This window comes from Protobothrops mucrosquamatus, unplaced genomic scaffold, assembly GCF_001527695.2.
Source record: "Protobothrops mucrosquamatus isolate PMUCROS unplaced genomic scaffold, P.Mucros_1.0 scaffold131, whole genome shotgun sequence".
NCBI lineage: Eukaryota > Metazoa > Chordata > Lepidosauria > Squamata > Viperidae > Protobothrops > Protobothrops mucrosquamatus.
Window position 1 is genome coordinate 1,238,252 of NW_015386498.1, and position 14,340 is coordinate 1,252,591.

Here is a 14,340-nt window from a genome sequence, read left to right on the forward strand (position 1 = left end):
CAAACGCCCCCCACCCCTGCTGCCAATCCTCAACAGAAATGCTCACAACAATGAAAACCTCGGACAGGAGGAAGATCGCTGCCGGGTGGGCAGGCAGGTGTCTTGCTCAGCTGTGGCTTGGGGGGCACTTTTACAGTGCCATTGTAACTTTGAACAGTCACTAAGCGAACTGTTGTAAGTCGAGGACTACCTGTACTTTATCATCTTTTTCCTTTTTTTGGGGGGGGGTCATCAAGTTTTTGACACTTTGCTAGGTGACTGGTGGTACTTGGAGATTGCCATATCCTAAAAGTGGTACAATGGGTGAAAAGGTTGAAAAGCCCTGCATTAGTGGACTGATAGTTTCCTTAATTATTTTTTTTAACATATTGAAAGAAACTTTTTAAAATTATTTTTTACATTTGCTGCAAGTCTTATTTTATTTTGGGTCTTACCTTTCCTGATTTCATCTTTGCAGATTCAAGCTATTTGCTGATATTTTGCTTTATTTATGTATCCCTTTCCATTTTTTATACTTGTCCTTTTTGTCTTTCAATTTATCAGAGAGTTCTTTATGCAACCATGGTTTCGTCCGGTCTCTTATTTTTCTTTTTTAGTGGTATTGTGCTAGATTGAGCCTTTATAATCTCTGTTTCCAGAGTTTCCTAAGCTTCTTGAGTTGTTTTTCCCTTTAGGATTTTTATCAATGGAATCCTTGCCAAACTCTTTCTATGTTTGTTGAAATCAAACTATGACAAATAACTATATAGGGCAAATTGCTCTGCTATTATTTAAATTATTTTTTCTATTTTAAGACTAATATTCCCATTATTAAGAGGACTTTTTGCAGTGCTAAGTTCAAATATATTATTTTTACTTTCTCTCTTAAAGAATGAAATCTCAAACACCCAGGTGATACATTCAAATAATTATATTAAATAAACACATCTTACCATTTCCTATGAGAGGTGGCAAAGCTGGGGCTTTGGAAGATGGCATGGGGTTCAGTCTTGGAAGCACTCCATTGATTTGCTTTAACTTTTCTAGCTTGACTTGTTCCATCCACTTGGTCTCTGTCATATTTCTCCTGGTCTGTAAACCAAGACCTGTGGTTGCTGTAGAAATGGTAGAATCCATGATAGGGGTTTCATCAATAATGCTGAGGTCTCCTACACTACCTCTATTGGTCAGATTAAGCTCGATCCCATTGTTGGCATAGTTGCTGATGGAGGACTGTTTGCTGCTGCATGTAGACTGACCACCAGGGCTTGGCTGAGATGTCTGGAGGAAAACAAAAGTTGGTGTCAGAAAAAGAATAGTCATTCATATAAATTTTTCCACTTCTGTCAGGTAAAAACTACTTGAAACACTTCTGAAGAGATTCAACAATACTTTATTGCTAGTCAACTACAGTATGTTAAGAATCTATTTCCCAAATTAAGGATGCTGTTGATTAATAGAAAAATTGTTCTAAAGCCACTGATTTGTAAAACCTAAATAGCAGAGGTTTTTTTAAAAAAAAATGGGAATTAGCCAGATATATTTTTCACTAGCAAGTACTCCATATATTGTTTATAATATCTACAGTAGTACATTGTCATAAGTGTACAGTTTCTCCAGTTTACAATTTTGAAATTGTAACTTTTAGTTTTGTAGTACAGACTATTGTAGTTTGATGGTTTTAGAGAGGGGCAAATAATGTCCAAGAAACCTTATTCCTTCCTCTTACAAAAAAGAAAAAAGGAAAAAACTATCTATGCGAACAATAGTCCTTTCTCAGGAAAATAAAACTCACAGAATAATGGATTTCCTGCAAGTTAAGGAATGCTCCAAATTTTTGTAGAAACTTTTAATAAGGACAAGTATTTGTAAGTAAAATATCTGATATTCCTAATGCATTTTTTCTTTTTGCTCCTAGTACCAAAAATTTAAACTTTTCTACACTTCCTTCTTCTCATCAACTTCATTCATCTGATAAAATGAAAGAAAAGTATTTTTGAAGGTGCCAGAGGATTCAATTCCCATATTTTTGAAGCAAAATAAGACCTGTCTATAAAACTGAATAATAACATAATTCCAAATACAGCTCTGAATTGCTTAATATAAATAATTTGTATATAGCATATTGACTTTTTTTTTTTTGGCTAACAGTGAGTTCAGAGTTCATTGTATATGCCAAGTCAACATGCTATGGCTGCTTTTCTATAGTCATTTATATGGGAGTTATATTCTACTGATCTCACTGTTGTCACATAACAAACATGTATACATTTGTATTTTAAATCAATTCCCAATACATTTAGAGAGAGAGATTTTCTCCATTTTCTGCTCTGAAATGTTTCAGATAATCAAACATTTAGAAAACTACTTCTGCAGCTGTAGATACTAACAGTATCATCTTCATCATCTTCGAAAATTAGAAATGAAAAATTAAAATATTTAGAACTTTAGTTGTCATAGCTTTAGGGATGCAGCAATCAATATTCATACAATCCTAATCAGTGCTTTTTTTGTAGAAAAAAAAGGTGCCGGAACTCACACACATCATACAACCCGCCTTGACTACCCTACAAGGTTCCATCCCAAAAAGGTGCCGGAACTCTATTCTGGGCGTTCTATGACAAAAAAAAACCCTGATCCTAATTAAGACTAATTTGTTTTGGAATAAAATCTGGATTGTCAAATGCTTTAACAATATGATCCCTGCATCATCTGCGATAAGCAAGCAAGAACTTTCAATATTAACTAGTAGCAACATCAAACTATTCTGCCAAATATATTGTGTTATATGCATTTGGTTCAGATTTAAGTAGCATGTTTTAAATTACTTAGTTCAACATGAAATGTCACTGGAATGGCTACAGCTGAATGCTAGTTGAATGAATAAATCTGAGGGTCAGAAGTCTGTTCTTATATCTGGAAAATTCTTCACAACAGTAGCAACTAGAAAATGATCACATATGTATAGGTAAATATCTACATTTCCATATAAAACTGATTTCCATAAGCTAACTGGGTAGCATGCCATTTGTTATGAAATATGTTTTTATAACAGTTGTGAATACAATTAATGAAATGGTTTCAAGTAGCAAGTAAATGAATTTTTAACCGCAATGAAAATAATGTGGAGAAATTAAAATTCCCTCACCTTATTACCCACTGTCCTTAAGAAGATAGAATATGGCATTAAAAGCATTAGGCAGAAGAAACATTGGATTAGTAAAACGAAAGTAGTAAGACATTTGATTATACAATACACACACAAATCAATTATTTTAGTGCCAATGTTACATCAAAGTATATTTGATGTTATTCCTGAAATAGTCAATTTTGCCTCTTCACTCTCTAAGGTATTTAGATCCTGGAATATTAACTTTACTAGGAAATATTTTTAGTACACCTTAAATACTTCTACATTAACATTCAGTCCATCAGGGCCAATTTCTGATTCAGCATCGGATTTGAAGACAAAAGAAAAGAGTTTTTCCATATAGGACTGGCCATCCATTCAAGTCAAAATGAGAAAAATATATTTTTCCCACTCTCCATTGATAAGAAAGGCTATCTTAACACAGAACATTATTGTAAGTATAAGAATTTGCATAGATTTCTAGGATAGGGTGACTTATCATGAAAAATATTGTGTATAGTTATAGTAGGTATCTAGAGTAGTATGTAATCTACAATTACATATAACTTGATCACATTTGTCTTTCAAAAACATATTATTTAATAGGGCTAATGGGGAGATATTATATCATGAAAGCTTCTATTTCTAATAGAAGTGTTACTCATAAACAAATTAAGACTAATTTCATTCTTACTTATGAGGAAAATATTCCTTTATGATTTTAAATTATATTTGTAATTGACTAGAATTTATAATAAAACTTCATAAAATATTTTTACATTTAAATTAGCAATCAATAGTTGCAAAGTACACAATAAATAATGTATCTGTATGGCCACTATTTGATTTTCCCCCCTTTCCTGTAATATTTGCTTTTCCTAAAATTCCATGGTTTTGCAATGGAATATTGATATAATGGTATCCTCTGAAGCCACAACTTCGGGTTCAGAGTATATGGGTACTGTAGTTTCTTCTATTAATAGATAGAAACTAATTTTAGAATGGTAAGTATATTCTTGGGAAAAGTTCTGTATAATTCCAATAATATTGAGGAGCTTTTCACAAGAAAGAGTCCTACAGGATTGTGAATTAAACAGATAAACTTGTCTGAAAGGTTCAGTGACAGATCTAAATTTCCAAGCCAATGCAGTGCAATTTAGGCAGATTTACATTATCATGCATTTACTGGGATACACTTGGTTAGGCTTGATAACAAGGCATTTTGTCAAGAAAGCTATTATGGAAGATGGTCATTACAATCATTCAAATATAAATAAGCTTTCATAATCTTAGCATCATACATTGTATATTACCACTAATTTTTAACATTTAAGTGGTGTTAGAATATTGCAGATACACAAGTCCATTCAAGACTAGACCTCAAATAGCACTCGGCTGTCACTCCCATCACATCTATGACTAGGACAAGCAAATACAAATTTGAGTATACAAATTATGTGAAAAGCCATTAAATAGTTTGCTGTTGTCTGTTTGATGAGTTCCTCTGAACTATATAGATTGTACAATACAATAACTTCCTTATTATTATAAACAGATATTCTAAAAAAGAACCAAATGTAATCATGCTGTAATAATATTAATGAACAATGTACACTTTTATATCTAAGAAATAAAAAGAAATAGAAGCTTACCACTGGCTTCTCTGGCTTAACAGCTTTAACTTCGAGGCATTCTTCACGCATTGAGGTAGTGTTGCTGAGGTCCTTTTGCTCACCAATTGCACCTTGAGACAGGTGGCCTGGGGATCTGCCTTGATCTCTTGGTGGTGGATGTCTTGGATGGATATCTCCACGTTGCTTCTTGGTGACATGTGCTTCAGGACCATGCACAGTTTTTACATGTTTTCGGAGAGAACTTGGGTCTGTATAGCGCTTTGTGCAGCCTGGTATTTTGCAGACATAGGGTTTCTATAAATGGAAAAAGTGCTACCATTGGTTTGGGTTTGGGTATACTGCCTTAATTAATTGGATGGAATATTCTGTCCTGCTTCTGAGAATAATAACAACCCTATTACACAAATTGAGCTGAGAGTGACCAAAAGAAGTAATGTGGTAGAATCTCCAGTCATGAGAAAATTTGAACTAGGATTTGGTTGTTAAGCTCAAGCACAGTAGTCCTTTTTCATTAATACCTATTTCCCCTTTCAGAAAATTGCTAGCTGGCTTTGTATCATTTATATGAATTGGAGTAACTTGGCCAATAGGAATATTATTATTCATAGGAACATTTAATATGAAATAGTCTTGATTTTAATACGTTCACTACTATTAAAAAAGAAATTAATTAACACTAGAGATCCTGGATCCCATTTTGTCCTTATTTTATTAGAAACTTTATTCATAGTTGGCTCAGGATTCTACCCATATTGTCTTTTTAATATATTAAAAAACAGTCTCCAAACAGAAAAGAAAGAGTTGTGCATCCAAGAAATGCTTGTATAGTATTTGTTACTGCTTCATGTACTTGTTGTGGCAAGAAGACACATATTTTTTATGTGTGTAATCACTAACCAAAAGCAAAAGAAGATGAAAAGTGGGTAATGAGATCAATTATCAGGAGTGATGCACCTGCAGATTATGTACAGTATCTGTGTTTTTTTATAGCAAGCATGCCATACTTCCAACTGGAGTGAGAGAGAGAGAGAAGGAACCAATAATCAAATGAATGACTAAATACAGAAGCCATCAGGCACATTTCAGGGAAAATCTGGCTAGCATTGGCTGAGTTAAACAAATGTTTATATTTTTGGCTGAGTTAGAGGTCACTCATTAAAACGTGACAAAATCTTCCTTATAAAACTATCAGAGAGTATATTGTTTGGATCTATCTCATGAGTCAAACAGGATTTTATTTGGATGTTGCAGAATTAAAGTTATTCCTTATGTCCCCAAAGAAAACTTGGATTCTAGAACCAATTACTTGCTTCTGAATCATCATTTTTCTGGAGTTTCATGTCTTTATGTTCTCGACCTTCCTAATGCCGCAACCCTTTAATTCAGTTCCTCATGTTGTGGTGACCCCCAACCCTAAGGGCTCTCCAAGCATGCACCGACGCCACCCACTCACCCGCCGCACCTGGGGCTCAGCGCGCCTTGCCTGTCCTCGCCTCACTTCCGAAGGTCGCTGGCCTGCCCAGCTCCAGCTGGCCGGGGAGGGAGGGCAGGAAGGCTGCTCCACCAGCTCTGCCCAGCCTGGTTGGAGAAGCGCCCAGGCGTGGAGAGGGAGGGAGGGAGGGAGAGAGAAAGAGAGAGAGAGACCCAAGAGGGTGACAGCACCGGCAGAGCTTAGTTCAGCCTTCGCAGAAAGGGCCGCGAAGCAGCGCAGCCTCCTTAGGAGATGCTCGACGGAAACGAATCTGATGCTGTAACGGCCCCCAGCTCGAAGCTGTGCGGAGATGGATAGAGGAGCGGTGTCTTGGTTCCTAAGACCATTGGAAATATGTGTTTTCCGATGGTCTTAGGCGACCCCTATGAAAGGGTCGTTTGACCCCCAAAGGGGTCGTGACCCACAGGTTGAGAACCGCTGATATAGTTGAACCATAAATAAATGTTTTACAATAAATATTTTTGATAGCACTACACTTATGCATTGTTAGAGAATTATACAAACCATGTGTCTTCTTACCTCATTAGAATGAGTTCTGTTTTGATGTTTGGCACGATCAGATGCATTTGAAAATGCTTTGTTACAACCCTCATGTTCACAAACATATGGTTTCTCTCCAGTGTGAGATCTCAAGTGGGTTTTCAAGTTTTCTAGCCTGGAGTAGGCCTTCATACAGCCTTCAAACTAAGGGCAAAATGTACTATTATATTATTCTAAACATTTTTTTATAGAAGGTGAAGTGTGGAAAAAGAAATAATACAGTAAAATACCCCACATCAAAGGCAACACAGCTTTCAAGATTTAGCCATAGTAGCAATATGTTCTAGATTTTCTTCTTCTTTTAAAAAACGATGCTTTTACACAAAAAAATAACAATTATTTTACATTATAAGGCACTGGCAAGATTGCAAGCCTATGCATGTTTACCAAGTAATAGACAAAAAAAGACCTAGGATTTCATGATCAGTGTGCCAGTCTAACTATCTCACAAAAAGAGACAGCATGCACAAACTTGGATATAATTCAGGCCAAGTTTCTAGATATAGTGATTTTAAAAAGGGACTAGTAAAGCCTAATCCTAACCAGGTATCTCCAGATGTTTGGGGGCTGCAGGTCCCAAAATTTGTAACCATTCTTGACTGTGGAAAGCTCATCAAGTGAAAATTCTTATAACATTCAATATTATAAGATGTGGGGACTACATGTGAAGACTTTACTAACCTACCCATTTTTTTTAAAAAAAAGAAGATTACTTGTAGAAGATTACTTTTCAAAGCTATTAATCCTAATAACTGGTTGAATTCTATATATCTTGAAATCCAATTACTTAAAACAGCCTATTGCCTTAATACCCTGTTTCATAAAATATCTGCCTGGCTGAAGATGGACTCTGTTGTTATATTTTTGTAGGGCTGATTCATAAAAATGGCATATTCAAGATGTTTATAAAGTGTAATTAATTGGAACATATTCTGATTTGAAATTCAAATCTTCATAGAGAAGATGTTCCATTTCTTTCCTGTTTTCTCGCTCTATTTTTTTCAAAATGGGATAATAGGTTTGGGGCAGAGTTATATAATTGCATTACAATACCCATTGTTTCATTTTTAATCCCAGTTCAACTGTGTCCACTTTGAAAGACTTTTTGCATATTGTTCACAGTATGCTCTCTAGCAAATGAAGTCAATGTCATTGACAAATGTAGATAATTTACGAATAAGAAGAAACTCCAGCAGTGTACAAACATTACTTTCTGCAGAATATTTTAAGTAAATTTTAATGTGACCAAACTGCATTCAAATAGTAGGAAGCAAAGAAGAAAGCAAACCAAGAAGCGCCTCCTGGTTTATTATAACAGTGTTTACTCACAGTGCATTTGTGTGGCTTTTCTCCTGTGTGTCTCCTCATATGTACAACTAGCATGTACTGGGCCTTGAATGGTTTCTGCTCTCGAGAACAATCAAGCCATCGACATACAAATTCCTTCTTCTCCCCATGTATGTGATCATTGTTTATATGCTATGTGGATTTAAAAAAAAGTGTTGTTTACTGTATACTCACATTGCAGTATTTTACATGCATACAATTATATACCTACATATCTCTGAGGCCAAGAACAAAGGTGAGAGGACTTGAGGTAAAAGTGAGCACAGCAGGGCAGGAGAAGCATGAGATCCTCACCTAACAGCACTATTGTCCTGGCCTAACAACTCAACCTGGACTACCAAAACTGTTGTCCTAAGTGAAGTGATGTTTTGCCTAATGGCCACATTGCTTGAAGTTGGAAATTCCAACACCAATTAGGCCATTACTTCCATATTACATGAGCGTTATTAGTTTTTATGAACACTGGGACAAGGACAAGAAATATGATTCTCTAAATTTTGGTGAACAACTACCTCAAGCATTCTTCATTCTGGCCATGCTACATGGAAGTATTAAGAGCTGTAGTTCAGCAATACTTGGAGAGCCACAAGTTCAGTATCACTTTGCAAGTAATGGGACAAATCTTAATTTAGTTTTATATTTCTTCTGACTGACTCAGCATATTATGAACCTTCATGAGCTGCTGTACTGATATGATAAATATCAAATGATAACTGGGAGTGAACAAAGGATTCAAACGAATATTTGATTACTTAGTCCATCTAAATGCAGTATATCATAGTATGCAATAGTATGCAATGGGCAGGATAATAGTTTTTCTACTTACTACAACATTATTTTGCTCCTGTCACACCAATATGAATTGTGGCACCACAATCTCAAGAATGATTTTGAAAAAACGGACAGGAAATTCTAATGCTGTCACATAAGAATAGCTATTTTGGTTGGGATAAAATACCTAGACATTTAAATGAATAAATAAATAGCAAGTATGCTTATCAGTATATGCAATAGGCCAGGCTTGTATTTTTAAGAATTAAAGTAATGAAAATAACATTAGCATTAAATAATATTTACTTGCCTCCATCTTTCTTTTTATTGGTAAAATGAATTGAGATTCAACAAATGCAAACATTACACTATTTTAATATATTAAAAATAGCAGCATGTTTAAAACCACAAGACCAGTTTAAAAACTCATAAAACAGGACAAGGTAACCAGATACTTAAAAGTAAAGCAGAAGCACAAATTAATGGCAGATTTGGGTAAATCCATGTATCTTTAGCTATGTAGAAAGCTTACAATCAATTCAAACTGAATACAGTGGTAATTCCACTTTCAGGATGTTTCTATTTGTGAATCTCATTTCCTAGATTGCTGCACAGTAAATTCCAAGAGAATCCTTGAGAGTCTCATTATTAGACTGTAATATCAGCTCAATACCTCTTGTCTTATCTGATACAGAGAAACAAAGTTAGCATTCATTAGTATATGAATTAATTTTATTCCTAATCTCCTAATGATCACCCACATAGCTTTGCAAGAAATTGAAAAAAAATTATAGAAAGGAAACCTACAAAACAGAATTATTGTGACCCTGTATCCCCAGCTTGCAACCTACAGACCAAATACAGAAGAATGGCATATTTAATAGTATTTAAAGCTGTATAGAACTGTAATTCTCTTCTTTTAAAAATCAACCAAACCCAATTTTGGGAATGATAATTTGTGCACCAAGACTTTAGAGCCCATTTCTAAACAGAAACAACAGAATATATATAGTGTTTTGAATGTATTAGCTGATAATGTTTACATGTGACTTTCTTAAGAAAATGGTTTTCAAAACTCATTGCCATCATCAAATTTAATTAAGTTAATCATAGATAAGTCCAACTGAAAAATGGGAAAAAATTGTCACGCTAATTATTTCATTGATTTCAGTTAGGTTTCTCACGAGTATCTTAATTTAAATGATATCCAATAAAAAACAAATAATAGTAATTTTGAAATGCAATAAAATCAAAAACATCAGGTAATAGATTAAACTAAAATTTGAGCATATGATGTACATCTTATTTCTTTTTTTAATAAATATTTTATTAATTTTGTAATGTTAGGGTTAGGGTTAGGATTGAGGTTAGGATTAGGTTTTTTAAAAAAATAATATTTTTAATATTTAGCAAACAGCATATTGTCTGGGTTCATGTATTTAAAAAACAGTAAGAGTTAATTTCTATATTATCATAATTAATATATTAATTAATTGCTCAATAATCTTCTTCTTACTAGTATATATTCAATGATAGTACATATCATGTTCCATTCTCTCTAACTCGCTTTTCTAGCCATTGGTAAAAATTGTCCCATGTTCTAAAGTATACTGGATCTTCTTTCTCTTTTATCTTTAATGTCAATCTGTCCATTTCTGCACAATCTAAAATTTTCTTAATTAGTTCTTCTGTTGGTAAGTTTTCATTTTTTCAATATTGGGCAAATACAATTCTTGCTGCAGTTAATACATATAAAATTAGATATATACAATCTTTCTCGTAGTTTCCTCCTATTAGGCCTAACAGAAACAATTCTGGCTTGAAAGTTATATGTTTTTTAGTCATTTTTTCCAACCACGTGTATTTTTGACCAAAATCTTTTAGCTTTAAGGGCATGTCCACCAGATATGATAATAAGTACCTGGTTTTTGTTTACATTTCCAACACTTGTTTGATGTATTTTTGAACATTTTCGCTAATCTCACCGGTGTTAGATGCTCTCTGTAAAACATTTTATATAAGTTTTCTTTGTAAGCCACTGCTTTCGTTAATTTAGCATTTCTTTCCCATAATCTTTGCCAGCTTTCTAATTCTATATTATGTCCAAAATTCTTTGCCCATGTTATCATTGCTTCTTTTACTTGTTTCTCTTCCAATCAATTTTTCATCTGTTTTTGGCAGTATCTGGTCAAATTCTGTTTGTGCTTTATAAAATCCTGTTCTTTTAGCATCTTTTTCATATCTCGTTTGAATTTGCAAGTATGGCCACCATGATAGATCAATACCTTGTTCTTGTAAATCTTGTCTGACTTTCAATTTCCCTTCATTGTCCAAAATATCTTTATAGGTCACAACTTTCTCATAGTTGATTAAATATGGGTAAGCAAATGCTTCCATTGTTGAAAGCCATCCAGGTATTTTAATATAAATTTTCGCTTTTATTTTTTCCCATTCCCATTCTTACAAAGTGGTTTTGAAAGCATCTATGTATTTTATTCTTCCCAGACACAGAAAGGCATGCCATCCAAGTTGTAGGTCATGCCCTTCTAAGTATAATAGTCTTTTACCACTAAGCATTATCCACTCTTTTAGCCATGTTAATATAGTTGCTTGGTAGTATAGCGTCCAGTCTGGCAGTCCAAGTCCTCCATTTTCTTTCGCTTCCTGTAGCATTTTCAGTCTAATTCTAGCTTTTTTTCCTTGCCAGATAAATTTCAGTATTGTATTTAGTTCATCAAAAAAGGTTTTTCCCAGTCTTATAGGTATTTTTTGAAATGAAAAGAGTATTTTGGAAATGGAGAAAGCTGAACACTATTTGAGATTTCAGAACATACCCAAAGATTAAAGAGGAAGATATAGCAGAAGTGATTATTAATCTATTAGCAGAGGCCCTAAAAATTGAAAGATTGGAGATGCAGCAAAAAGTGGATAAAATATTTAGAATGAATTCGAGTTATGCGAGGAAACACAAATTGCCCAGAGAAGTCCACGTAAGATTTATGAAAAAAACAGCAAGGGATGAGATATTAAGAAGAGTCAGAAATGACCCATTACAATATAAAGATAAAGAAATAGTAATTATACAGAGAATGTTGATATACGAAAAGGCACAAGACAAGGATGTCCATTATCCCCACTGCTATTTATCTTAACTTTTAAACAGAAACAGAAGTTTTAAACAGAAACATTAGGCAAGATCCAGAAATTAAAAGATTGAAAATAAAAGGTGAAACCTACGAACTGCAAGCATTTGCAAATGATTTGGTATTCATTCTAGAGGAATCTTTAGAGATGATTCCTAAACTGTTGGAAAAGATAGAACAATTTGGAGAGATAGCAGGATTAAAGATAGAGAAAAAACTAAAGTGATAATTAAAAATCTCACAGATAAACAAAAAAAGCAATTATCAGAAAAAATAGAAATGCAAACAGTCAAAAAGGTCAAATACTTGGGAATATATCTGACAGCAAGATGTTCAATAATAAAAGAAGATAACTATATTAAATTGTTAAATCAAATAAAGCTTGATTTGGAAAATGGAAGAATCTGCAATTGTCGATGTTAGGAAGAATTGCTAGGGTGAAAATGAATATATTACCAAAAATACTATTTTTGTTTCAAATGATACCCATAAAACTGGAGAAAAAATTCTTTTAAGATTTAAAGTCTCTACTTCAAAAATTTATCTGGTAAGGAAAGAAAGCCAGATTTAAATTGAAAATGTTATAAGAAGCCAACGGAAATGGACAACTACTCAATCTAATGCATCAAATAATAATTATTATAACTATCCCCCAACAAATGCCCCTATGGAGAACTTGAACTGGCTCACAAAAAGCCCATGGAGAATACCTGGCTGCCTCTGGCCAATGATCAGCAAATGCCATTCTTAATTTTTTCTGCACAAAGGGAGGACACTATGTTCCAGCTGCAATTAAGCTCTTTCTAACTAAGTCACTAGCACAACTTCTCTACGGGACCTTGCTCAGACCCTCAGCTTTATGTTTTACACCACTGGAAAGAGTTCAATCCAAATTTATCAGAACAATTCTCCAGATGCCGCGCTGTGTCCCAAATGCACTTCTGCGCCTGGAGCCAGGATTGATAAAAGTCGAAGCAAGAATCTGTATAGCTTCCTTAAATATCTGGCTAGGGCTTAATTGCTTTCCGCAATGCCTTGCTCCATTAATTCTTCAAGATAAATTCTCCTCTTCATGGATCAAGGCAGTTGAGTCCAACCTTGCCAAACTAGGCTTCTCATCAGTCTCAATTCTCAAACTGGACTACGACCAAGCAAAACAAACCTTGCGTCAAAGGGTAGAGGACATCAAGAGGCAAGCAGACTTAGGTATAGCTCTGCTATTTCTGGCTCCAGACTCTATTAGATATGTAGTTACACCTACCAGGTATCTTAGTCAGTTGGAGTCAGTAAATCACTGGAAAGCATTCTCGCTTGCAGGTTTCATGCGTTTCCATTGGCCGTTCTGTACAGCAAGTATAAAAAGACTCCATTGGCAGAAAGACTCTGCTCCTGTGGCTCAGGAGAGGTGGAGACCATTGGACACATACTCCTTCAATGTTCCTTCTATAAAGCTATTCGGAAAAAAACATATCCTCCCCATAATTGATAGGTATCCTGGTCGTTCGGAAAGTTTTTATCTCCAGTGGCTGCTTAAGGACGAGCAGGCAGTGATCACAGCGCTGGTGGCTAAATTCTGCACAGCAGCATTGGGGATTTGCCAGAAACATAAACAAACATTTTAGATCTTTTTAATAATCTTTTATAATCAATTTTATTACGCGTTTTTATCCAGCATTAGACTATAGTCAATGTATTTTTATTGTCAGGTCAGTATGATTCAGTTTTTCTGAAGCTAGCTAGTTTTTTTTTATACTGTCTGTAAAACTAGGCAGACCTTGGTCACCCATTGATTACATCATTAATGGTAATATATTGCTATGTCTTCTTGTGTTGGTTCTGTTTAGTTTTGTTTTATTTGAATGTTTAATTTATGTGGTTGCCTTCGGCTGTAATAATAAATTGATTTGATTTGAACTAGGTATTTATTATCATATGTGGTGGACATGTGTTAAAGCAAGGAGATAATGGACAATAATCCATACTTGATTAGAAAAAATGTTAGAAAAACACATAGACTATAAACCTGATTTTTTTTTACTAGGTATAATGCCAGACAAACTTGATAAGCAAAGTACCGTATATACTCGAGTATAAGCCGAGTTTTCCAGCCCATTTTTTGAGCTGAAAAATGCCCCCCTAGGCTTATACTCGGGTCAATATTTTTCCCCAGTTCTTTGTGGACTTACAATATCCGAGCACCGTTTAAAGAGACGCCGAAGGAAGACGGTGCCCAACTGCGCGCCTTTCCCCCTTGGCGGGGTGGTCTTTTGCAAAGTCTTTTGCTCGGATATTGTAAGTCCACAG

At 34.5% G+C, this 14,340-nt stretch overlaps 1 protein-coding gene across 1 annotated transcript in view; it reads right to left on the reverse strand.

The window, feature by feature from the left end:
* The window catches only part of GLI3 (GLI family zinc finger 3), a 223,385-nt gene that overhangs the window by 4,495 nt on the left and 204,550 nt on the right, over positions 1-14,340 (reverse strand). Inside the window, exons 10-13 of the mRNA XM_015813067.1 lie at positions 8,105-8,254; positions 6,755-6,919; positions 4,762-5,037; positions 933-1,260 (exon numbers count right to left, since the gene is read on the reverse strand). Of these exons, the coding sequence (XP_015668553.1) occupies positions 933-1,260; positions 4,762-5,037; positions 6,755-6,919; positions 8,105-8,254 (919 nt within the window). The remainder of the gene's footprint in view (positions 1-932; positions 1,261-4,761; positions 5,038-6,754; positions 6,920-8,104; positions 8,255-14,340) is intronic.